The sequence below is a fragment of the Zerene cesonia genome, chromosome 16, assembly GCF_012273895.1.
Source record: "Zerene cesonia ecotype Mississippi chromosome 16, Zerene_cesonia_1.1, whole genome shotgun sequence".
Lineage (NCBI taxonomy): Eukaryota > Metazoa > Arthropoda > Insecta > Lepidoptera > Pieridae > Zerene > Zerene cesonia.
In genome coordinates this window covers 1637380-1664786 of record NC_052117.1, presented here as the reverse complement: position 1 = coordinate 1664786, position 27407 = coordinate 1637380, and the positions used below count along the sequence as shown (strand labels likewise).

At 32.2% G+C, this 27407-nt stretch overlaps 4 protein-coding genes across 4 annotated transcripts; 2 read left to right on the top strand and 2 right to left on the bottom strand.

The window, feature by feature from the left end:
• The first annotated feature begins 101 nt into the window (after positions 1 to 101).
• On the top strand, positions 102 to 7301 carry LOC119832932. Its single transcript, XM_038356762.1, has 8 exons — positions 102 to 284; positions 359 to 460; positions 549 to 644; positions 1572 to 1784; positions 1927 to 4687; positions 4787 to 4939; positions 5433 to 5582; positions 6157 to 7301. The coding sequence occupies exons 1-8, from the start codon at positions 210 to 212 to the stop codon at positions 6345 to 6347; spliced, it is 3741 nt and encodes a 1246-aa protein (XP_038212690.1). The 5' UTR covers positions 102 to 209; the 3' UTR covers positions 6348 to 7301.
• Positions 7302 to 8528: 1227 nt separating this feature from the next.
• LOC119832969 (GDP-mannose 4,6 dehydratase) lies at positions 8529 to 16116 on the bottom strand. The gene is made up of 6 exons (XM_038356808.1): positions 15713 to 16116; positions 15166 to 15360; positions 11716 to 11956; positions 11156 to 11388; positions 10654 to 10869; positions 8529 to 10010 (listed from the first exon to the last, which is right to left on the bottom strand). The coding sequence occupies exons 1-6, from the start codon at positions 15779 to 15781 to the stop codon at positions 9879 to 9881; spliced, it is 1086 nt and encodes a 361-aa protein (XP_038212736.1). The 5' UTR covers positions 15782 to 16116; the 3' UTR covers positions 8529 to 9878.
• A 1239-nt stretch (positions 16117 to 17355) lies between these two features.
• Positions 17356 to 19358, top strand: LOC119832784 (integrator complex subunit 11). The gene has a single exon (XM_038356541.1). The coding sequence runs from the start codon at positions 17550 to 17552 to the stop codon at positions 19335 to 19337; it is 1788 nt and encodes a 595-aa protein (XP_038212469.1). The 5' UTR covers positions 17356 to 17549; the 3' UTR covers positions 19338 to 19358.
• LOC119832785 (probable tubulin polyglutamylase ttll-15) lies at positions 19359 to 25440 on the bottom strand. The gene is made up of 7 exons (XM_038356542.1): positions 25236 to 25440; positions 23032 to 23774; positions 22035 to 22197; positions 21532 to 21618; positions 21084 to 21292; positions 20015 to 20231; positions 19359 to 19536 (listed from the first exon to the last, which is right to left on the bottom strand). The coding sequence occupies exons 1-7, from the start codon at positions 25254 to 25256 to the stop codon at positions 19423 to 19425; spliced, it is 1554 nt and encodes a 517-aa protein (XP_038212470.1). The 5' UTR covers positions 25257 to 25440; the 3' UTR covers positions 19359 to 19422.
• Between the last annotated feature and the right edge of the window lie 1967 nt (positions 25441 to 27407).

Sequence of the window (27407 nt, the reverse complement as noted above, 5' to 3'; positions counted from 1 at the left end):
CTTTATTTTTGATATACTTTTGCACGTTGGTAACTTCGTCGCGTCGTTGATAAAATAATGTAAAGTCTATGCCCAAACTTCACAACAAACTAAATGTCAAACTGATATTTATCAGCTATCACGTCTTATTATAATTTCGCCGAAGCCTTGAAGCTCAAATATGTTTATTTAAATTTAGTGGGAAACTGCTTCCAAATTTATTTGGAACAATGGAGCTAACTCAGCGATTAGAATGTACACAAGAAATATTTTCAAATCAATCAGAAAGATTATTTCCAGAGCAGGTAAAACTTATTCTGAATCCTATGTTACATTAGATATAACTTACCGCATATTAACTCAGTGATCTTTATTGTAGATTGGATTTATAGGGATATGTGGAACAAAATATCCCGTGAAAAAAGGGCCAAACAAAATTGGCAGAGATCCACAAATATGTAATATAGTTTTGAATCAAAATGTAAGTACATCGATATTTGTTGTTTCTAAACTATTTCATAAGAAACACACTATTTGCATGAAAAATGAATATTCTTTTTTGCTTTCAGTCTGTATCACGTCAACATGCTGTGTTAAATGTTTTAAGTAACAAGCAATATATGCTCATGGATCTTGATTCTGCAAATAAAACAAAGTTGCAGGATGTAAGTGTACTCCCTATTCGTATGAAGTTATTGTATAGTATGCAGATAACTTTTTGAAGATACATAAAATTGATTTTTTTTAATCATCAAATAATATGCTACTTGGGAAATTTGAGGAAAAAAAAGTGTACATTTATTTTTGGTAGATGTTGTCATGACTTTTTTCATCTATTGCAATTTCAACATATAAAAAATGAACATTGATATAAATGAATACAGGGTTTATTCCTTTCTCTTACCATTTTATATTCGCTATGGAAAAAATCACACCTGTAAAAGTTTAAATTTTTCATATAGAAGGACCAAAGAAATCACCAATAACAGTTTAGTTTTATTCACACATCTTTGTACAATCTATTATTACAATTGACGGAGATATAGCATGATACTCAATAATATAGTACTGGTAGCAATCCTAATATAAAGTACTACAAAAGGTAATTAATTTCAAAATCTGTGATATATGTACATATATGCATGCCTCACATTGAAAAACATTTGCAATAGTAGATCTAGACTTCTGAATCATATATGCAATTTACAGGGCTAGAAAACATTTTATTTAGCTTCTATTGCACGTACATGATAATATTATAAGCATCCAAAAAAATATAAAGGAAATCATATATATTTTATACTAACAGTCTGCCTCAGCTTCAGTAGTTCTGCTTCATCTTTATATAATAAGTATTGATATTTAATTTAGAAAAATACATAATATATCACTTTACAAGAATACTTTATTCCTTTCATTAAGACTATGAATGTTATCAAGATTGTTAATGAGAGACATGTTATTTATAATTTTCATGTCTAAAAATTGTTTATAATGGATCTTCATAGAGTGTATGGTGTGTACACACCATTATGCTATAAATAGAACATACACAAATATCACTTTAATCCTCATATTGATTACATTCTCAGAAAACCTTAGAGCCATTCATTCCACATCCACTGAAAAATGGTGATACCATACAGTTTGGCCAAGTATTTGGTATATTCAGATTACTTGAAGATGAAACAGACCTGCCGATGACTCAAGCTCTTGATATTCCCGATACACCTGTAGCTAACAGATTTGTGTCTAGAATTCATCAAGTTACTACTGTACCTGAATCACCTGATGCCAGTGATAAGGTAAGATCTTAAAAAAAGAACTATTAAATATAGCGTGTTTTATGTGCTAATAATGAAAGACTATGTATAGAACCCACATGTTAATCTATTACACACTACATATACTTAAGTTTATTAAACGTTAATAATAATTGTTTTACAGGATGACTCATTTATAGCTCCATCTCAACCCAAGCAGAAGAATAAATTTAAAAGTCCTAATACTAATTACATCAAAACATCCGGAAAGACTATTTCAATACAACCTGTTGGACAAAAGGTGATTGATAATGTTTACTGGAACTCATCCAAAAAATCAGACTCATTTAACTTGCATAATAATAATTCAAGTAGCATTGACGAGTCATTGATTTCTGTGAAATCATGTGACACTAGTAACATAAATAATATACATGAGCAGGAAACACAGGTTCCTAATCAGTTTTGTGATGTTAGTAATAATGCATCTATTTTCGATGCTGTTAGTCAAATACCTGATATTGAAACAGACCTACAGAAACCAAATTCACCTAATATATATAGTATGGAAACGCAAGTACCTGTAAAAGATCCATTAAATGAATTTTGTGAAGATAAAAACGAAGAAAATAATATAGACTCCATAATTGATGATAAAGAAAACGATGTTAGTATATTTAATGCTGAAACACAACAGTTTCAAACACCCTCAAGTAATCATATAATTAATAAAGTTAATGTTGATGTGAAAGAAAAATCACATAGTTCAGATGATATAATACTATTTGACGAAATAGATAGTCAGGCTCTAGATGATAACTTTGAATCTCAAGCTATATTACCACCAAGTCCAATATTCCCCAGATCAAATAATGCCAGTTCAAGTAAAATCCTTGAACAGAAAGTAGATAATGAAATTGAAGAAGATAAAAAGATTAAAACTCCTACACCGGATTCTCCGAAAATTGATGATTTTGCCCTCTTACCTACACAACTTATACCGAAAATGACAATTGAAAATCCATTGGAAAATGATGATATTGAATTTTTACCAACTCAAAAAATTATAGAAAAAGTAAATGATGATGATGATGTCACAGATTTCGAAGATAATTTAGATGATGAAAAAATTGCTCCAAATAAGGAATTAAACTTTGAAGATTTCGACACGCAAGTTATAGAGGAAGACCGTGTTCCAAAAAATATCGAAAATACAGAAAATTCCACAAGATGTAATTTTGAAGACATGCTAACACAGATTATTCCAGAGGAAAATGTTCAAGACGATACAAATGAAGTTATAAATTTAGAAGATATGCCAACACAGGTGATACAAGCAGAAGTACCAAAACCTGAAAATAAAACTTTCAAACAAAAATGCATAGAGGATTTCACAAATTTTAAAATTCCTTTAGATTCAGCAAGAAAGCAAAAGAAAAAAGGTATTTCAAAGGCGAAAACTCCAAATAATGTTGCGTCAAAAAGTGGTATCATTGTCGCCTCTTCAACCACTACAGATGATGATGATGATTCCAATTATTATGCAGCTACCCAAGAACTTTTTGATGATTTATGTACCCAGAAGGAAACATCAGAAAATTCTGTCAAGACAGAGAGGCAACATTCCAAAGAGAATGTTGAAAACGTTTCATTAGAGAGTAGTGAGGGAGAAGATAAAATAGAACAATTTGTTTCTTCACTGTCGATTCAACAGATAAAAGAAGTTGTTGGTGTGGAAAACAACATTTCGTTACTCAGGAAAATGCCCAGTGATAGTTCTGATATGGAAGTGACTCCTAGAAAAGTTACGTCATTACAATTCATGGAAATTGATTTACCAAATAGCCAAGAAATTAAAACTAGTGTAACATTACAATCAAAATTAATAGTTACAGATTCCTCAAGCGATTCAGACACTGAGAAAGATACCAAACAAAATACTCCTATAGTGTTCAAAGCGAAAAAAAGAATATCAAAAGAGGCAAAATTGGATTTATCTAAAAAATTCGATCTAACGCTTTTACCTTCTAGAGTAATAACACGAATTCGGAAACCTACAGAAAAAGTCCTGAATGTCGGTCAATCCAGTCTTTCAAATTTTATTCAATCAAAGATCATAATAGACCAGGAAGATGATATCAACACAGATATAATAAATGAAAACCTCGCTAGGCTTATAAGTGAAAAATCTAACATGAAAAATGATAGTTTAACAAAACAATCGATAAGCAAAGAATCAAAGTCTGGAAATAAAACTGAACCCCAAAAGGCACAAATCAATAAAATAGCTGTTAGAACCTCAAAAGCGACCAGCAATGATATTAAATTAGCCGACAATAATTATTCAAATCCAATTCGCAGTGATAAAGATACGAGAAAAACTCGTAGAAGTAATAAGGATCTTGTTGATAGAAAAACCGAAACAAGCAACAACAAACTGCTTTCAAGCAGTCTTAATAAGAGCAATTCGGATTCAATAACCGAGGATTGTCGCGAAACACGGAGTCGTAGAAAGCAAAATGCCAGTGTAAACTTAAAAAAATCCATGGCTATAGAAATAGAACCCTTACCAGAAAAACGTAGACGAATTAAACGTGTCATTGAAATTGTAGATTCGTCACCGGAACAAGAAGTTAGGAGGAGTAGGCGAACAAGATCGAACAATAACGAAGAAGATAAATCGAAAAATGCAAGCACCCTCATTCAGCATGAGGAAAGTACTGTATACAATATATCATCAGAGTCAGGTGTAGATTCGCCTAGACTAAAAAGGTCCGCGTCTAAAGACTTTTTGTGGCCACCTAAAAAAAGGGGTAGACCACCTAGGCCTGCGAGCGCTTTGGGTATCAGTTTGAGAGCAACACCGGCGAGAAAACTCAAAACGCAGTATGTTTTGTCAACAGCCTTCCCGATTGAGGAAATTAAAAACAAATTGGAAGAGTTAGGTAAGTTTTTCTCTATTTTATGCTATGACTGTGTATTATTGCTCTATTTTGCAAAAGTATAAGTATCATTTTAAACTGTTTTTAATTTAACCATTCCAGGAGCGGTTATTGTTTCAGACGTAAAAAAGTGTACAGTTGTACTGACTTTGAAATTGAAGAGGACTTTTAAGCTCCTGTGTGCAGTGGGGCTCGGCAAGCCGATAGTTGGTCAGCAGTGGGTTCAAGCTTGTGTTGATAACAAAGTTATTGTTGGTATGTAATACAAGCAGTATTGTGTAATGTATTACGTATTGTTTCGTGTTATTTATGTAAATTTTGCATTAAATGATATGCTATTCCAATGTAAAATGGCTTCTTTAGGTACAAAACCAATTTCTGGCTCTATAATTTTAGCTGATATTATATTTAAATAAGGAGGCTCAAATTATCCTTGATTTAGTCCTATATTTTTCAGGAAACATTTTATTAAAGAAAAAAATATTTAACTGTCTCTTATATATGAAGTAAGCAGTTTACAAATCATTCATCATTATATAAGCACGAATGTTGTGTCCAAGAATCAAAAGTTCGACGACATGCGACATCTGTAAACTTGCATTTGGCCAGCGTGGTGTATTATGGCTAAAACCCTTCTAGGAGGCCTGTGTTACTGGAACAATATCGCCAGATCCATGGGCCGTAGGAGGTCTGTGGCCTTACTGTAACAATATATGGGCTGATGATGAGATGCACGTTTTGTTTCCAGACCCCTGGTTATACCTGCTACGTGACGAGGCAACAGAAGAAAGATTTAACTTCAACCTCCAGCAATCCCTTACGAGTAAAAGGAAATTTTTGAAGGGCTACAACGTTACCTCTACGCCGAGTGCTTTGCCCACTGAGTCCGAAATGAAGTGTAAGTACTATGTAGGTCTTTATTTTTTAAATTGAGGATTATTTTCCAAATTTCCTTTGATTGAATTATAATATCTATCAAGTTTGAATTATACCAATATCCTATAGTTTAATAGTAGTAAATTTTTACTTTCTGATATATCTTGAAATTATTATTTTCTACTGAAAATTTTAGTCAAATAGTGTTTAATATCCTACCTGGGACGTTATTAGCCAATGGTGAAAACTCATTAATATCATTCAAATATGTCTATTTAAATATATACTTAACCTTAGAGGTCAATCCATTTAGGTAACAATATATTAGTAGGTATAAGCAGTTCAAAACCGTTATCTTTACTGTAACCTAGCAAGATAATAATATCATGCACTTTTTAGTATTGATGATTAAATGAATACTGATCTATTTCTAATTCAAATTATTTCTTTCTTTCTTTAACAAATTGTCTTTAGCTATATTGTGATTGGAACACTCCTAGTTAGCAAAAAAAACTGCTTGTGTTACGAGGTTTTCGCTCTTTCATATACAATTATAAATGTAGATATAAAAGAAGATTTTACTATTAACATTCCAGTGATAGTTCAATGTTCCGGAGGTCAATGGAAGGAAGGTGGACCCAACTGGGTTGTAGTGACAAGCCGGAAGGATCAAGCTTTATGGCCGGGACTACTCAAACGAGGCGCCAATGTTGTTTCCACGGAATTCATTTTATGTGGAGTTATGCAACAGAAATTGGAAATCGATAAATATAGATTGGCTTCCTAAAATTGGTTCGTAAATTGGCTGGTAAAATTTCTTATATATTTTGGTATTTGCATTATGTCCCAAGTGTTGTTTTGATGTTAATGTGTTGCTTCTGATTTTTGCTGCCTTTTGGAATTGTTTTTGAGAAATTGTTTACATTATTCCTTTGATAAAAATATCTAACCTAACTATGTGTTAATATGATAGTTAAAGGTTATCAAAAATTCTGCCCATTTAATTACGTATAGTGAAAATAATAAGGAAAAAATTGCACATGGTAATATCTGATTAAAAACATTCATTCAATGGATAATCGTGTAGTTTTCCCGAACTCGGTGGGGCTGTGATCACCTGCCTCACAAATAGACAGAATATTTCTAGTGCCTTTAACTTAAAGTGAATAATAAATTTGTGGAACGTTAATTTTTATACTATGAATTTTCTTAACCCTTGAAAAAGTTTCTTAATCCATGAACAATATACAAATGTTACCATTGTATTTTTTTGCATTGTGTAATGGGGTAATATTAAAAAAGCAGATGTATTTAATTTGTAAAATTCACTTCCAAAATGTATAAATGAATCTTCAAAATGTCTATGTTTATTTGTATTAAGGTTAGGCCAATAAATTTAGCATCACATATTTTTACTATAAGAATTAAGTATTGGCTGTACTCAGAACAATATAATTATTATGAATGATTAAATAAGAAATCCGTAAAGTACAAAATGTAATATTTAATAAGTATATTGTAATTTTCATTCAAGAACTATATTTTTTAGACAGTAGATATTTATATATGTATAATTTTCACCAAATTCGTATGGAATCCAAGATTTCAGTTTCCAGTGCTATATTAATGTTAATGTTATGACAATTAACTTTTAAGATTTATAATTCGAAATCAACACACACAAAATGATGAATCATCATATAATAATGATTTCAAAATAGGGATTATGAGGAACGGAAAATTGAAACTTTCAGTGATTACTTCTTAAATGACTCCCTTAAAGGGTGCGAATATCACTTTTATATAAATGTCAGTCTTTAATGCTGTCTATGGTTCATTATTGTTGCAAAAAACAACTATTGGGCAACGTAACCATACGTCGTGACCTATTTTTTTTTGTTGAACACATATTGCCCCATCCACCCTCATATTTCATAATAACATCGCAAAGTATGTACTAATCCAAAAAAGTAATTTTTTGTAATTTTATCCCAAAAATTCATTAATATTATAACAACTTCAGTCAATAACATTATAATGAATACCTATTAATTTTACTTATTGTATAATCATTTCAATTCTAATTTTGCCTAGTTTTAATGTTTTTAATTGTTATAATTATAATTAATAAATAAGTTTTTAAATAAATTGCTTTCATTTCCTTCATTATCCTTTAACATCATGTTTATAACAACTACCTGAGCCCTGCGGTTTCACCCGCGTAAGTCTGTATCTCGTAGGAATATCGGGATAAAAAAAGTTCCCTATATGTTATTCCAGTTGTCCACCTGTTTACGTACCAAATTGCAATGCAATCGGTTCAGTAGTTTTTGTGTGAAAGAGTAACAAACGCACATACATCCGTCCTCACAAACTTTCGCATTTATATTAGTAGGTTAGGATAGGATGTAGTGGTGTATGCATCTTGATTTTTTTGTTTTGTTGCCCCGCTTCCAAGTTGTCTGTTCTTTGGTCATTAATATCCAGCAACTAAACACACAATGTTACACTAACGAATTCAAAACTGTGATAAGAAAGAAAGGAGATAACTAATACAATTTAAATTCCATCTTATTAGCATAACTTTAAGGTAGCTAGGTTGAAAGTAAAGGTAAAGGTCGACTTTATGCCTCTCCAAATATTCATGGGCGGTGGTAGAGCTTATCATCAGGCGACCCACCAGCTCCATCGCTACACTGACGATACATGCAGGCGATGCTGATGCTGCTATATGCAGGTAAAATAAAAAAATATTACCTTATTTAGCTAATTTTCATTGAAATGGCACGTGTAAATGCATAAATTAATTGTTACTAACAAAATGAGTCTGAGTTGCTCGAAATTAAATAAAAACAATAAAAAAAAAATAATAAAGCAATTTGAAACAAACACAACGAAAATGTAATGTAACTGAGCTGAAATAAAACTATTTCTCAGGCTTTAAAACAAACACAAAATACGATCACAATACTTTTTATTTCCTATAAAATAACCTAACAAATTAACAATACAAATAGTTATGGCTTACAAACATTACATCAGCAGTCGTTTTTGTATAAAAATATTGTTTATTTTATGATAAATATAAAATACATTATATTTAACAATGCAATACCTTACCCTTTTACAATAATGCAATTGGAATGTTTATATGAAACTTGGTAAAAATCGTTTAACTGCAATCAAATTCATAGATATATACAAATATTTGTAGTATCAATTAGTGAAAGCTTAATAGTATATTAAGTTATTTGTGCAAACTTACTATATATAATTTGTTACTCAATGCCATCAAGTTGTTATTTTTTCCACAAAATAGAATGTTCACTATTTAAGTAGTAGCAATTTTAATGAGTTTAACGCAATAAATAATCAAGGATGTAAAGGATTAAAATATTAAAAACACATAAAATTTTTGTAATAAAATAACAGCATGTATAGAAAAGATTTCTGAAACAAATTATTATTATACAAACATAAAATAACTCTTAACCGATTAATACAAAATCAAACTTAGAATAAAATAATTTCTTAATAATAACAATACCTAAGAGGTTATTGCAAGGCAATGATATTTCCAGATAATAGATTTTTTTGTAGGAATCGCTTGCAATACAGATGTAATAAGTGCAAGCGAGATAGCATGACATTCATTGCTAACGAGTAAGTGAGATGAAATGAGTTATAGTCACGTCGAATTCACTCACGCGCGTTACGCGAGCTTTTGAGTGATTTGACTTTAACTTTTATGTTACAAAATATAAAAAAAGCTTCATTTATTTATTTCATTTGTTTATTTATACTATCGTATTATTATTGAAATATGTCCTGTGGAATTACCGTGACGGGACATATTAAAGCAGTATTACTAACTTCAGTGTCGGAAAAAGATTATGTAGGTGGTCTAACATCATCTCTTTCCCACACTGGAATTAGTTCTAATTTAAGACGTCCCTGGAATCCTGTTGGATCCTTAAATATAAATAAGTAAACCTTTACCTTAATCGGTACTGGCCTTTGTTATATCTTATTATTTTTTAAAAAGCGAGGTATTGTCACTCAGCATCTAGCAGTGTTGTTATTTCAACCACAGATAACCACAAAATATTGTATACAAGAATTTGGTAAATTCAAAATGAACTAAACATAATTTAGGAAATGGCAAACTTAATTTGTAAACATTCAAAAATACGTCTAATCGCCATATACAGCAAATAAAAATTTATCATTCGCACTTTGTGATGTGTCCATTTAAAAAGTATACAATTCAGTATATTATAATTTATCTACACATGTCTAGCATAAAGGTGCATATGCATTATGCTTGGGGGTTTTTCTTCATAAGTGCAAGGTCGGCTTCCATCATGTCTACTACAAGTTCATCAAACGTTATTCGCGGAGACCAGCCGAGTTTCTGTTTCGCTTTGGTCGCATCACCTAATAGTAAATCCTGAAATAATTTAGAATTTTATTGTTATTTGTTTTAGCAAATATTTATGATAGTAAATTTGAATTGGGCCAGCTCGCACCGGGGAAGTGCCACACCCCCACAGAAGGCCGGCGTGAAATAGCATTCTGCTGTGTTTCGTTCGGTGAGTGGGGGAGCCGGAGGCCCATATCCTTTTCCTGACCCTTCCTAGACCCGTCCTTTATTCTTCTCAAAAAATCCTTTCTTATTCTCTTCCCAATTTAAAGTCGGCAATCCATTTGTAGAGACGTAAGGTCTGCAATGGATCTTATGCCTCTACAAATGTTCATGGGCGGTGGTGGCGCTTACCATCAGGCGTTGCCGACTCCATTGCCGACTGTGACATAAAAAAAAAAGTCAAAGAGACACATAGTTTGTAGTAATTATATTACAGATTAATTCATGTTCCATAAACAAACATGGAACTTTTAAGCTTTTGATCCTTCGAGCTGGATTTTTGTTAACACATCATGCTTCAATGTGCAATAAGTAAACTTCTACAGTTCTATGAAGTAATATTTTTCAAAAAATTTGTTTCCGTCTTTGCTACACATCAATAATTTTCAAGCACCTACATGCGAATTATTATAACTCTCAGTAACTAGGTATATTTACGCTCACTTACCACTTCTGTTGGCCGGAAGTACTTAGGGTTCACCCGCACGAGCACCTGCCCAGTGCTGGCGTCATGTCCGGTCTCGTCCACTCCACTCCCCCTCCACTCCACCTTCCTCCCAACATAGCCGAACGCCTTCTCGACGAACTCGCGGACACTGTGGGCTTCTCCCATTGCCACCACGAAGTCCTCGGGCTCGTCTTGTTGCAGCATCAGCCACATTGCCTAGAGGAAAAGTATTTTATATAGAAAAAAATTATATGTTTATAGTTGTACCATAGTGACGTCTTAGATCACAAAGTGGCTCATAAGTATGCCTTTATTTAATTTAGATGCTTGGAAGATACAACCAATACAGTGAGTACTATTTACAAATATATCCATCTATATTGTATATATTGAAAAACAAACGTTATATTTCATTCACTACCATTGAAAAAATAATTATTATTATTATCAGTATCTAATCTGAATCACTGCTACTCTAGCAATGTCTTTACTCAAACCGCACCTTAACATAGTCCTTAGCGTGTCCCCAGTCCCGTTTACTGTCCAGATTGCCCAGTTCCAAGCAATCCAGTAGACCCAGCTGTATCTTGGCCACGCCCCTCGTTATCTTCCTGGTGACGAAGTTCTCGCCCCGCCTCGGGCTCTCGTGGTTGAACAGAAGACCATTGCAGGCGAACATTCCGTATGCCTCTCGGTAGTTCACCAATATCCAATAGCCGTATAACTTTGCGCATGCTGGAGTGAGATAATTATTTTGTATAATGTGGTATAAAGTTTTTTATTTTTTATTTTAGTAGATTTAAGAGTGTTCTCGTGTACCTGTCAGTAAGAGCATGAAAGAATAAAGAAAATTTTAGACATATATAATTCTTTTCTAGAAATATCTTAGTCACCAACGTCCCTAAGAGGAGGGGGGGGGGTCGGTTCCATTTCAGATTCTAAAATAAACTTAATGGGAACAATCTTACGGAGTGTCAAGTGACAAACAAAATATTACTCCTAATAACGGAAATTATAAAATACAGTTGATTAGTAGACTTCTACTGTCCGTTAGCTACTTACCATACGGCGATCTAGGATAAAAAGGAGTCTTTTCATTTTGCGGCACTTCCACAACTTTCCCATACAGCTCCGAAGTGGACGCTTGGTATATTTTTGTCTTTTTCTCCAGCCCAGCCACCCGCACAGCCTCTAGAAGCCGCAGGGTACCAAGACCATCAACCTGAGCTGTATACTCGCTTATTTCGAATGAAACTTTCACGTGCGATTGTGCACCGAGGTTATATATCTCCTTGGGTTTCACCTGAAATTGATTATAATTTTTTTTATACAACTAAATCACTTCAAAATTGTCAGAACTACACCAAAAAGGGACCAGACGGGAGTCAGAAGCTATCAAATATAAACAAAAGAATCATTAAAATCTATTCACCCAATCGAAAGTTTCATAAAAGCAAAAAAAAAAGCAGTCGAATTATGAACCTCCTCCTTTTCTGAAGTCGGCTTAAATAACTGCGTACTGTGATTTCGAAAATTATGTTTATTTAAAATATGGATAGTAGGATGCATCGATTTATACTTAAAACGACTCATAAGGAAAAAAAACTATAAAATCATAATAAATGTATTTATTAATTTTTAGTGTATTAATTTAGTGAACATGTATGCATGAAATTGCGTAAAAATACTCTGGGTATGTATTCTAAGGCCGTGTTTTGGCGCGAAAGGGCCTGATGTATTTCACTTATATCTAAAACTAGCTGCGCCCCGCGGTTTCACGCGCGTAAGTCCGTATCCCGTAAAAATATCGGGAATTAAAATTGCCTATATGTTATTCCAGTTGTCCAGCTGTCTACGTACCAAATTTCACTGCAATCGGTTCAGCAGTTTTTGCGTGAAAGAGCAACAAACACACACACATCCTTACAAACTTTCGCATTTATAATATTAATAGGATAGTAGGACTAGTAGGATTTACCTGAAGACAGCGAGTCAAAAAACGAAAATTAATAATAAAAGTACTTAAATAATAAAAGTGTTTTTTTTATTACAAGATTATCATTATATCTAAATGAACAAATAACATTTACTCATTAAATGTGTTTTACTTGTAAATACTATTAACTCGATTAAAATTGATGTTTTTCCAATGTATGTCCTACTTAACACTGTAGATTTATATCTATGTTGATGATACGTCTGATAAAAAATTGTTTTGATAACTAATAGACAAAATAGAGAACATCATTATTTAAAAGCTTTAAATTTTTATTTTATGTATTTTATTGGTTTCCAAACAACTTATACACTAATATAACAACAGCACTAATAAAGTACAACGAATATTGTTGTATGTATAAATCTATTCTATGGATACACAAATTACTATCTAGTGCGTAAGATGGACTAGACAAAAAATTCTAAAACTAAACAGAAAAAAATATAATTATATGTATAATGTAAATTTATGTAATCTTTTCTAATAATATAAAGCCGAAAGGTTTATATGATTGTTCCTTCGAACGCACACATCTCAAGAACATGATCTCTGAGTTCTATAATAGGATACTGGTAAATCCAGGGTGGATCTATTTATTTTTAAAACCTAAAACTCTATGTGTGTTGCAACAATGATAAAGAAGTCTGGCCGAAAGTTGTAATGATACAGGCGCAGCCATTAAAAAACTTTCGATAATTATTTAGTGCCTCGTTAAAAAATACTAATCATTTGGTTTAAAATGGTAATTTCGAGCATTGTGGTTAGCGTAACGATAAGGAGACATATTCAAGGTTGTTCATTTGATTCAATTGGAATTTAGAAAATTTGTCAGACGTTTCATTTAAATCATGAATAGTTTAGCGGCCGGAAATTTGTTAACGTTAACGCATAATTCGGAGCACAGGAGGAAAAGATGGTAGGATAGGAAAGTTCCCAGCATTTTCGTTAAATACTATTTTTTTACGAAATAATTAAGATAAGTTAGAAAAAAGTAAGCAATAGTAGTAATAAATATTATTTGATCTCATGTTCCGTAGCTCTAGAGTCTAGAGGTTGGATTATTCATATAAGAGGATTGCTTTAAAAGTGAATTATTTATTTGTTTTTCTGTTTTTTTTTTGTTCGTATACTTGTTTATTCTAACCAAATATCATCTATTTATAAATGAATTGTCAAATGGTAAGCGTTAAACTCGACGAAATGAAATATTATTATATTTTACATTTTAAGGCAAAAATATGGTTCTTATGGAGAGAAATATGCACCTGTATGTGTAATGTATGTATAAGTTGGACTTAATATTGGCCTATAAATTTTTCTGAAAAACTGCCCAAAAGAATATTAATCTGATAGATTTTTGTATATTTGTATTGAATAAATTCAGTAACAGGCAAGACAGAGCAACCGAATAGAAGCATTATATAAATGAAACTAAATAAATTTCATAGCAAATTTGTTCAATGCATATATTGGGGCTTCACCGTGTAATTGACATACCCTTGATATAATGCTAATTAAGTATATCGTATTTACATCAAAGTAACTTAACCTCTACTTCCGCCTGCCCGTCCGCCCCGGCTTCGCCCTTGGTACATATATAGCCTTCCTCAATATATGGGCTATCTAAGATTGAAATAATTTTTCAAATTGGACCAACAGTTCCTGAGATAAGCACGCCGGTATTGTGTGGGGGTGTGGCTTCTACAATGCGAACTGGCCCAAATCGTGCCGGAGCGTGCTTGACTACCAATGGTGGTATGGTTTGAATACCAAATAATGCTTTAATTATAACACTGAATTGTCTCACTTGATATGTAAATTTTTTTTTAATCCTAGCAATCCTAATTGAGATCATAGTATCCATTTAAAGTGAGTCAAAATTGAGTCAGTTACATACAAATACAGGTGAAGCTTCTAATACTTAGTATGTGATAAAGAAATTAGGATTTGTCTAAAGTCAATGAAGTCTATAGATGTGTGCACATATCACAATATGGGGTATGGGCACACATCTGTTTCACTAATCTATTTCCTTTATAGATAAGTACATAATTAGCCATCTGTGTCTCCCACCAATCCGAAACTTACTGTAAGCCCCACTGGGATTCAAATCCCCACAGTTGTATGTAGACCTGTTAATCAATGTACTTAAGAAGCAGTTGATACTTGACTATCCTAACTATCCTACTAATATTATAAATGCGAAAGTTTGTAAAGATGTGTGTGCATTTTTTGCTCTTTCACACGAAATTTGGTATGCAGACAGCTGGACAGCTGGAATAACATATAGGCAACTTTTTATCCCTATATTCCTACGGGATACGGACTTACGCGGTTGAAACCGCAGGGCGCAGCTAGTATAAATGCAACAGTGTGTAAATTTCTTTCACATTTGTATCTTAAAACAGTTTGGAGTCTAAATAATGTATAGGCTATATTTTATCACAGTGACCGGGTACAGCCGCAGGCAGGAAGTATAGATAAAATGTTAATGTAACAGAAATATTTCATACCCTCGATATGATGCTAATTAAACATGTAGTATCAGTCAAATCTCCATAGTGTAAGTGCATCCGACCACCGGCATGGCATGCTGGCTTCTCATATAAATGCTGAATGCGGCCTGTGTTGAATGATGATGACCGTCGAAGCAAGCCATGTACTTCATAGCCTTTTTCTATCAAAAACTCGGCTAAGTAAGATCCATCCTGAAATGTATAACCAAATATGTAATTTTATCCTATAGCTAAATAATATATGAATATTCAGTTTTACTAAAAAAAGTCTTGTTAAATTTACCTTCTAAATAAAACAATTAATTTGAAATAAATTATTATGTGGATTTTGTTATTTTTCATACAACTTTTCATTTGAACAATTGAATATGAAATCCCTTTACTACTCAACTGATTCCATGTTTATTTTCCTATTTTTCTTATCTTAACATAAAACTTGAGCACAATAATGACTGGGTAATGCATATTATTTTTATTATTTCATAAAATTTGAAGAACTAATATAACATTCCAATTCAAAATAATTAAACAAAAGTATAAATACCTGCCCAGTGATACCGGTTATAAATGCTACTTTTTCGTTTACATCGGCATTTGAAGACTCTCCAGACATTTTAAAGTTTAAATGTTTTATTTAACTAATCGACCAGAAATACACGTCTACAACCGGCGAGCAGCCACGTAAAAGAATAAAGTTACAATAGGCGACGCCTAATACTGATAAGTTTATCAAACGTAACAATAATAAACCATTTCAAAATTCGATCAACATCTAGAGATAACATTAACTGAAACACACATTATCAATTATCAAACAATCGTAACGATGCCGATCAGGAAAAAAATTCGTTCTGGGTAATTTTCGATAATCAAAACACCGCATAGGCCATTTAGCATTACCTCGTAAATAAGAAATTCTTAGAAATTCAGATTTCTGAAAATGACAGTCGGTTGTCATGAGCTACAACAGCTGTGAATTGTCATTTCACGATTGCCGATGTCACGTCAAGCATGTAATTTAGCATAGATATGACAAGTTATCTGCGCTTGACGGATACTTTTGAGCCTCTTATAAATCTCAGATGTAAAACTATCCACAACGTGACATTGGCAAAATTGTGGCAACACAGCACTGCCATTCATAAAATAGAATTGAATTGAATAGATATGACATCTAGAATTATCTATGTAATATAAAGATGTACATAATAGTTTTGTGTAAAGTATTTTAGATGTAAAATATGAAACAGGTATTTTCAATTACTTTTTCCAAATATAACACTTTATTTAAATTCAAATTTCTGAATTATTTTTCTTTTCTGCAATTTTAAATAATATAAGTTATTGAAATACTTTTCAATACTATAATAAATATATGATTGATCGAATTCCACCGATAAAAGATATTTATAAGTAGTTTTACATTATCAATAGTTGAATCCAAATCTACACTTAAAGCATATTTTGCCTTCCTACCTACCTGTATGTCACTTTGTGTTTATAAAAATAATTATTAAGGACGTTGATTATCTCAATATTATATATAATTTACGTGTCACATTGTTTGTCCGCGATGGACTCTTCAACTACTCAATCGATTTTAATGAAATCTGCACACCATATGCAGTTTGATCCAATTTAAAAGATAGGATAATTTAAATAATTTTAATTACTATAAATGACAACCCGGGCGGAGCTGGGGCGTGCAGCTAGTAAAAAAATTATTATCGAAATTCTATTTAAATTATCTTTACATAATAACCACCATACCATATTATATGTTAAAACTACAAAGAATGCGCACAATAATTGCAATCAAACATGGTCAAAATTTCGTAGTTTGTAATTGTTATTTATTGATCCGGCTTTTGACCCTGACTACAACCAACAGAAGAGTAAAAACATCTATTGTTTTATATGATTATTTACTATCGTCGGTTATTAAGAATGTGTACTAGATTGTCTGGAAGATATCATTGTCCTAGCTATAAGGCTGGCTTTTGTGCTCTTTTGTGTGCATCTATATTTATTTTACCTTTACTTTTCGTCTATGGGTGTACAATAAAGTATTTTTATTTGTTTGTTAATTTGAATAAAATTTTGTCTATGACCAAGTAACTTACCTAGGTAGTACCTATATAGTGTTATATCTGTGCCTAGGTTATTGCTTTGATTTGACATTGATAAATGACATAGTTTGTCATTTTAAGTTGTAAATCACGTTTGTTGATTTGGATGGGTTGAGAGTTCAAATAAAAATACATGCTTTAAAGTATAGATTATTTGGGAAGAAACTATTGACTATCCTTGAAATAATTGTCGAGTGAATAATATATTCAAGAATTTAATAAAAAAATTTATAAGTTGTACTTGTAACCAAAATGCCTGAGATTAAAATTACTCCACTGGGAGCTGGCCAGGATGTCGGGAGGAGTTGCATTTTACTGTCAATGGGAGGAAAGAACATTATGTTGGATTGTGGGATGCATATGGGATATAACGATGAACGCCGATTTCCTGATTTTTCCTACATCGTACCTGAAGGCCCTATAACAAGTCAGATAGACTGCGTCATCATTTCACACTTCCACCTGGACCACTGCGGTGCTCTACCGTACATGTCTGAAATGGTTGGCTACACAGGACCTATCTATATGACACATCCAACGAAAGCTATAGCCCCAATCCTACTTGAAGACATGAGGAAAGTGGCAGTTGAGAGGAAAGGTGAGTCTAACTTCTTCACATCGCAAATGATCAAAGATTGTATAAAGAAGGTTACAGCGGTGACACTACATCAGTCTGTGATGGTCGATAGTGAGTTAGAAATTAAGGCATACTATGCTGGGCATGTGCTTGGAGCTGCCATGTTTTGGATAAGGGTAGGGTCACAGTCTGTTGTTTACACTGGAGATTATAATATGACCCCTGACCGACATTTAGGTGCGGCATGGATAGATAAATGCCGCCCTGATTTACTCATATCAGAGTCAACATATGCTACTACCATACGAGATTCAAAACGCTGCCGTGAAAGAGATTTTCTCAAAAAGGTACACGAATGTGTTGAAAAGGGTGGCAAAGTGTTGATCCCTGTATTTGCTTTAGGTAGAGCTCAAGAATTATGTATATTGTTGGAAACATACTGGGAACGGATGAATTTAAAATATCCTGTATACTTTGCACTCGGTTTGACAGAAAAAGCTAATAATTATTACAAAATGTTCATAACATGGACTAATCAGAAGATTCGTAAAACTTTTGTACAGAGAAACATGTTTGATTTCAAACATATCAAGCCTTTTGATAAATCATACATAGACAATCCTGGAGCAATGGTTGTATTTGCTACACCAGGTATGTTGCATGCTGGCTTGTCTCTCAATATTTTCAAGAAATGGGCACCCTATGAACAAAATATGTTGATCATGCCTGGTTTCTGCATACAAGGCACTGTAGGTCATAAAATCTTGAATGGAGCAAAGAAAATAGAATTTGAAAATCGTCAAGTGGTTGAAGTAAAAATGGCTGTAGAATACATGTCATTCTCCGCGCATGCTGATGCTAAAGGTATAATGCAATTGATACAATATTGTGAACCCAAAAATGTATTACTGGTTCACGGAGAAGCTCACAAGATGGAGTTCTTGAAAGACAAGATTGAAAAGGAGTTTAGCATCAATTGTTACATGCCAGCAAATGGTGAAACAGCTATTATAAACACCCCTACAAAAATTCCTATTGATGTTTCTCTTAGGTTATTAAAAGCAGAAGCTGTGAGGTACAACGCGCAACCGCCGGATCCGAAACGCCGGCGCGTTGTTCACGGGATCCTATGTGTCAAAGACAATAGGCTATCGTTTTTAGATATTGATGAGGTGTGTGAGGAAATCGGTATTACAAGGCATGTTATCCGCTTCACAAGCACAGTCCGTTTTGACGACCCTGGACCAGCTGTGAAAACTGCCGAAAAGTTAAAGGCACTATTATCAGATAAGCTACAGGGCTGGTCCATTACCATATCAGATGGCAACATATCAGTAGAATCTGTTCTCATTAAAGTTGAAGGCGATGATGATAACACAAAAAATATTTATGTGTCATGGACAAATCAAGATGAAGATTTGGGTAGTTACATTTTGGGATTGTTACAAACTATGGTGCAGTGATATTTTAGGCAATAAAAATACTGTTTGTGTAAAGGTTTATTTTTGGATAGCAATAAATAAAGTTGAATATCAATATGGGTTTATTTTAGACACACCATGTTTCATCAATATTACATTTTCCTTGATACCATATGTATTGAAGTTTGTTCATTTCGTTCAGATCTTTTATTTTCTCTACGATGTTTTTGTCGTTTTGTTGCTGAAAGGGAAATATAATGAGCTATAAATAATCATTATACCCAGTATGTGACGAAAATTAAATTGTAAAAGAATATCTTAATAAGTCAGTCATAAAGTCAACGAATTAGATATTAGGTTGTCACTTGTCTGGTCCGCGTCTACTGATGATAAAACTTAGTTAGCTACGCTATGTGAATATTGCGGCTAACTGTACATTAGGTACATGAGAAGTCAGAAAAAGGTGATGAAATATTTCTATTATCATTTAGTAATTATCTTGAGGTCAAATGAATAACGATATATTTAGTTTATGATTTATAATTTTATGTTTATTTTAACGTTTTCAAAATCAGAGCTAAAATCGATATTTTGCAATATGACAATTGCAAGAATGCGAACATGAATGAAATATCTGTATTTATAATTAATATTTTTTTTATTTGTGATTTGTTTTTTTTTTAACGTTTTTATCTTTCAAACATAGTAAAAGAGTTTACCATTGCTGGAGGAAACAGTCTTCTAAAATCACCCTTATGTATGTGTTCTTTATGAGCTGTCAACAATGCAGTTTTCAATTTGTTGTTTAGGCATGGTTTACACAGTGCGCATGCAGCTGTCGCATCACAATTATCTTTACAAGTTGTACTACATTCTTTGCTATACACTGCGATGTTTTTCTGAGCTGATATCATGTTCTGTACAGCGATTTGGTCACTGAAAAAATTATACAATAAGCCAACAAAACAAAAACCATAGAAAAGAATTTATGGTTTGAGGTTTGTTGGATTTCTCACTCCCGGAATTGAGATTTGAGATATATAAACTAACTCAAGATTTTAAACTTCACAAAAATAAGCGTATATACCCTTATAAAGCTAAAACACCGATCTCAAGCCGTCGTCACCATTGTATTGTTGCCGACGCAACGGATATGATATTAATAATAAAAATCTAGATTTACGATCTCAAGCGGTTGTATTATGTTTTAAGGATTTCTACAAATTTACATATTTTTCTGTTGTTGTGTTATTTTGCCTAAAAGGTTATTATAATTAGATTATGCTGTATAATTTAATATCGATTTTTCGACACAGATAAGTAGCGTAGGACCAGTCTATTTAGATAAAACAAACATCTTAAAATCATTATGATACCCCAATTGCAGGTAAACCTTTTACATACATGGTGTTAATATAACGACATATAAAGCAAGCTAGTAATGATCTACCTACGTAAATAAGTTTCTGATATATTTGATTTGAGGCGAAGATAATGTTAGTAATTTAACTAAACAGAGAAAATGAATGTAACAAGAATAAAGTTTTTTATTACTACTGGCTGCTCACCTGCTATATCATTCTCTTCGTACTAAAATGTAAATTTACCGAATATTTATTTGTAGGTAGATTATAGTCAAATGCAAGTGAGAGTCGTTACGATGGATGTAAGAATGGAATTGGAATAGATGTGTCCATAACTGTATGTTCTATTGTTATTTGTGAATTGTAAGTTGTAAGCATGCGATCTTAATTTGTATAAAATTTAAAAAATGACCATAGACAATACCTCAGATTGCCCATATGATTGGCGACTCCCGTCAAAGAGAATAGATTATACAAAACTTGTTCGTAAAGCAACTGATTTGGCGGGTAATGAGCTGAACTTAAATTTGGTGACATGTTCGCTTCGATTAAATAAACTTTCAAGTCCTCGTCGACTATGAGATCGAAACGCATCATTTCAAAGAAATTATCGCCTGATCTGTATTTTTTCAGCTGGAAGAAGACAACGGCAAAGTAAACAGGTAATTCAAAATAATTTCCAAATATGCTTCAATTTCTTAAGCAACTATTATTTCATACCTTTTTAAGGTTATATGTCTAGTTTCTTTTAAAAGGTTAAATGCTAAATAACCAGTGGATATAATATCCTATGCCATGCATTTCGATATACATATTAAAAAACTTTATTCAGATAATAGTTATAGAAATAGCACGATTTACATGAAACTTACCGCCTCTATAATATGATGTTCATTGTTGATAAAAACTTCCCTAATAGCTTTTTGTATTTCGTCCCACATGTGTGTCGTATTCTTGCCCTAAAACATACATAATCGAATGAATATAATCTGCTATTATCAACAGTAGTTAAGGATAATTCACACGCCTTAAAATACTTCTTCATCTATATATATAATAGCGAAAGGTCTCTCACTCACTTATCACGAAATCACAAATGGCTAGACGTACAAAGGTGAATTATTTGGACAGTGGAAAGTAAATATTCCACGCAGACGAAGCTGCGTGCAACAGCTAGTAGGTATACTTATATACGTAAGACAAATTCGTAAATTAGTAGAGCAAGTTTAATTATACGTTACGTTCTAGTTTCTTTTAAGTAATAAAATGGGTTCGCATAGTCCAAATTTCTGAAGTTACAAAACCAAAAAAAATAAGTCGAAGCAACATCCTCCTTTTTTGTAGTAGGTTCAACCAAAACCTTCCAAACCCCTACCTTGGATTGTGCATAGTGATCAAACGCATCCTTCATGCTGAATCCTAAAGCAGTGTACGGGTGCGCCAAGGATGGTACTTCCCAGGTTGGCAGATAATCATCACCGATCACGTACTTGTCCAATTTCTTTGCATCCAGCGGGTAGTATTTCGCGGGGCAGTATCTGAAATAAAAAAAAATTGTGACGATTCAGGCATATATGGATCCTTTTTGCTTATTTTGTTGTGATCAAGTACGTTTTTATGTTTGTGGGAGTCATTCACACAAGCAAAATGTTAATAATAAAATACGGATTACAAAAATCTATATTTAAATTTTTGATAAGATAGGTACATACTTATGTTATCGAAATATAATACGATATTTTTAAAATACAGATTGAACAATATACCATTTTAGTTTAGGCATTTAGAATCTATATTTTTTGAAAACATGTCTCTATTTCACATTCGTATCCCAGTGTAGTCTCAGTATACATAAAAATATCCACAAATAATTATTTATACACGAAAAAAATGACAACATAATAATATAATCTTCGGGTCATTCATAAATGGAATAATAACCATTGAAGATGAAAATAGCTACTTTTATTAAGATACTTTCCTTATTGGTCATAAATGTTATAGACCGTTTACAAATGGAAATAACATAATACAAATATAGCTAGGTTATTTCGAGATGAAAATAGTTCGTATCGAACGCAGAAAATGGTTAGATTATTCCTATAATCTAAGCTGAATTACAATTCTTTTATGTTTTTTTTTTTTGTGGATCATGATTTTTCTTTATATTGTCAATTTTCAAGTGTTACTTTTGTTATATGATACGAGCTTTGTAATAGTGTAGTGAAGGGTAAATGCCCTTCAAAAACCGCCTTAAAAAAATTAAAACTGATTCCGTTTCAGGTAATCTTGAACATATAGGTTGATCTGTTAATGCCGGTAAACCTACTAAACATTTGGAAAATTGAATGTTTATTAAACAGTATATTTACCTAAAAATAACGTCTCCTTTATACCAGTAAACCCTCAGAGGATTAACGGAAGTCAGCGCAACGTACACTCCAATATCGAACTTATGTCCGTCCACCAAAAATGGTTTTTGCACGAACTCCTGCACAAAACTTTCGCCACTTGACAAATCTATTTCGCTCACGTTTTTGAGGTACACACCTCGGTGCTGATTGTGCTTTTCCAAAAACATTGCATTACTATTCTCTCTGGCATATTTTAAAAATTGTTCCTTGTTTTTGGGCAGTTTGAACGCCTTCGGGATGTATGTGGAATTCGATGTTGCCAGGTCGACTTTCATTGTAATGAAACCCGTTCCGGGAAAGTGGTTTACTTTTTGGTGTGGTTTCAATTTACTTATAATCGAGTTCAGCACTCTGAAAGGATAGTCGTGAGACCATAGGAGCACCCATGGAGTTTCGTTCGAAGTTTTCTTGTAGCCAAATCTTTCTAGAACTAAATGCACGTGCTTGAGCAAACCATTTTTATTTTCCGCGTCGTAGTATGCCGAATATACCCAGTAGTTCTTGCTAAACACCTCGTCTTTGGTAACATTTCTATTTTGTACATTTATTATTTCTAAAGTTATACCCAGGGTAACACCGATTATACAGACGAAGAAAATTATGTGAACGTTCGTGTCATTAGCAATACTTTGCTTGGTTGCTTTCACTATATTATTATTGACATTTCTTTCATTTTGGTCCTTATCTGTTGCTTTGGTAACCTAAAAAAAGAAACCATATTAGTTTCCTATGAACTGTCTTAATCGGCAATGCTCAACTAAACTGCAATGGATAATTTTTTTGAAGGATTTTTCATAATCAACTTATTAAAATACTGTGACTGTCACATCTAAACGTAATTTTATCAACAAAACCATAAAACGTATATAATTTATGAGCATTCGAATAATTTGATTATTTTTCATTCGTTCCAAAACCCATAATCTAAAATCTGTGCGACGAATGAATTTTAACACAGCCGCTAATGAAATAATAAAAATTATAGACACTGGATCAATTATGGATTGGAGTTGTTGACTTGTAAAAAAGTCCGTAAACTTTTTTGTAGTTGAATAATATGATTTGGCCTATAATAGCATAATCTAGCATCATCTGTATTTTTCTAGTTAAACTAACTACATATATTTCGATACTTCATACCTTTTGGACTTCATCTACAAGTTTGCCTTGAAATTTGTACTATGCAATTTGCATAGCGTAATAATGCAATTAAATATGTTTGTCGACCACGCTTAAGCCGTTTTATATGTTATTAAAGTATATAACTTTAAATTATTCCTAATTAATTAACGTGATTATGGAAAAAAGTATCTCTATAACCACTGAAGGCAGAATGGTTAAATTTAGCCATTGTTATTTAAGAGTCCTGTTTTGAAGAAAGGAATGTACCTAGTAAAGAAAAATTTGTTACCAGCGGTCTGCCCCGATTTCGTTCGTGGTACGTATGTCTTATATAGCCTATAGCACTCAGAGATCACGTAATAATACAGAACAGTAAAAGAATTTTGTAAACGGTCTAATAGTTCCTCAGATTCGCGCGATCCAACAAACAAACATACAAACAAATTCTTTGACTTTATATCATTAGTATAGATATTACAATAGAAGAAATCAGTCATTCATGTACAAAAACCTATAATAAAGGAAAGATTTTAATTTATATTCATATTTTGTAAAGGTACTCTAGTACTACTACTAAGGTCGATTAAAAAAATCTGTTGAAAAGCTACAGCTTTATCTAGTAACAAGGGCTATTTTATTCATCCCTGGCGAAGGTGGGACAAGCGGCTACATATCTACTACATTAAATAATATCGATAGGAAACTTAGAAATACATAATAATATACAAAGTCGTTGATTCATTTTTATATTTAAATAATATAGTATGTACCCTAAGTTAATAAATTTCCTAGTATAGTATTATAATATTATCTGTGATAAAATATTGAGTTTATTACATTAAATAAATGTAAAAAAAATAAAACAAATGCAGCGTTCGCATGTTTAAAAAAAAATAGGAACTGGAAGGTTCAAAATATATGTTAAGGGTCATCATAACATGTATAAGCGCCGTAAAAACCCGCCATATAAATATATAAGCATGTTTATTAGTTCTCATAAATTTATTCTTATTAATTAAAAATTCACTCAAATTACTCACATCTCCTTTTTTATTCTTCATAGTGTAATATTCTCAAAGCATAATAAACTGAAACAATTGTTATAGGTAGTTGTTGCTATTTGTTATTGAACAAGTAAAGCACATCCATTGACAGCGCAAAATAAAAATATAAATTGCACACAAAATGGCGCGAAAACATGCGTACGAGCACAGACACAAACGCGCTAAGAATGAAAGCATTTTATAGAAAGAGACAAGTTCTTGTTTAATGGATGTGAAAGAGACAACATACACTTTCTAAAACCGTAGTGTGCATACAACTTTTTAAGGTCACATCTTTGATTACCATGTAAGACATACGTCATACATGTTTAAAAAAAGGAAAAACATGAGAGTTAACTGGCAATAATCATATAACATACTAACTTATTTCTAATTATGGCAATCGTTGAAGTAGTCTAATAATTTACTAGCTTAGAAGAAATAACTCTAGTTCCTACTAGGTACGTAGTAATAAAAATATATTTATTTATCTAAAACGCATATAATGCACCTATCACATTTTGTTTGCATTTACGTTGATAATAAAACATTACATTACAATAAGTGCAAATAGTCTTTTTTATTTCATTTCCGTATAGTAAGAAAACCAGAAATAAAACTTGGTGTTTTATTTTTCGATATAACGTAGGAAGCGTATTTTTAATTACTATAATTATTTTAACCTTCTCTTAATAATAAAAAGTGCTATGAATTGATATTTCTGTTGTTTTAGAACGTCGGATATAATTACTTAATCCATTCCTTATACGGGAGGATAAAACAAAATTAAACGTATTAAATTATATAAGAACTCACTTAAACTGTAAAAATAAGTATTACTTATTGATTGTAAAATTTACAAATAAGATACCAAAATAAGGTATGCATATAGCTTGCTAAGGTATGCTAGCCTTATTTATGTGGTTTGAGGTTTCCCGAAGACCGTCATCTGACCATAATCTATAGAATATATTAACAGAATTCTCTGCATAACCATTTGCAATCAGATATTAAAAAATTTGTATATACGATACAAAAACATTAAAAAGGAAACTCTACATATGGATCCATAAATGGTTTCGCGTGGCGTTTAAAAACCAAAAGATGAGTTATCATGTAGATTTTCAAATATTTAACCTAAATTCCGATTTCCGAACTTCAAATATTATGCTATTGTGATAAAGGCAATCTTAAACAAACTGTGGCTTTAAGAATACGAATAATAATGAAATCAATGCTAACAATAAAAAGCTGAAGAAATTGTTTGTTTCAACGCGTCCAATTATATTTTACCGAGACTAAACATAAGCTGTGAAGGTTCTCGAGTAGAGCATTTTTTTTAATCGGTTATCAACTGATAAGAGTGATTCTTTTTGTGTGTTATAGAAAATTGCTTTCAGTTTGCCCCATTTTAGAATCTGGCGGGGTATCTCTTTCAGAAGGAGAACCGTTTCTGTAGAAAATGAATTAATTTTACGTATTTAGTTATTTATTTTAAGGTTTACCAGTATTTGTTACACAGATAACAAAACAAGTATACATCACATCAAACTTAATGGTAAATGTACAATTTTTTGTAGGTAAACACCGCATGCAAAATAAGGAATGAAAATTACATTATAATTTATAGAAACACTTACGTATTTTCCAAAATTATTAAGAAATACGTAATGAAAAGTTTAGTAATATGATAGTATAATCTCTATAAACACATAAGTATAATACCTTTTATTTAAATTAATTCGTTTAGTATACGAATTAGTTTCCTAATGTGTACATTTTGTAATTCATATTGTACTTATCGGTGTAATTGAGTAATTTGAAACTGATGGGGTGTTGTACATTGTAATCCTAATCGTCTTGCTCAAATATCTAAATAGTCTAGACTTACGTACAATGGAGGGAATAATTAGATAATCATGGTTGTATAAAATCAATTACATTATTTCTTATTCAATCTTAATGGACATTATTCTTTAAATGTACATCTACATGAAAATAAGAATTATGCAGCAAATCTGTTGCTTTTCGGCTAAGTTTTTATATAGGAATTAGATTCTTATGGAGACAGGTTAAGCCAGGGCAGACCGTATCCTACTAATATTATAAATGCGAAAGTTTGTAAGGATGTGTGTGTTTGTTGCTCTTTCACACAAAAACTACTGAACC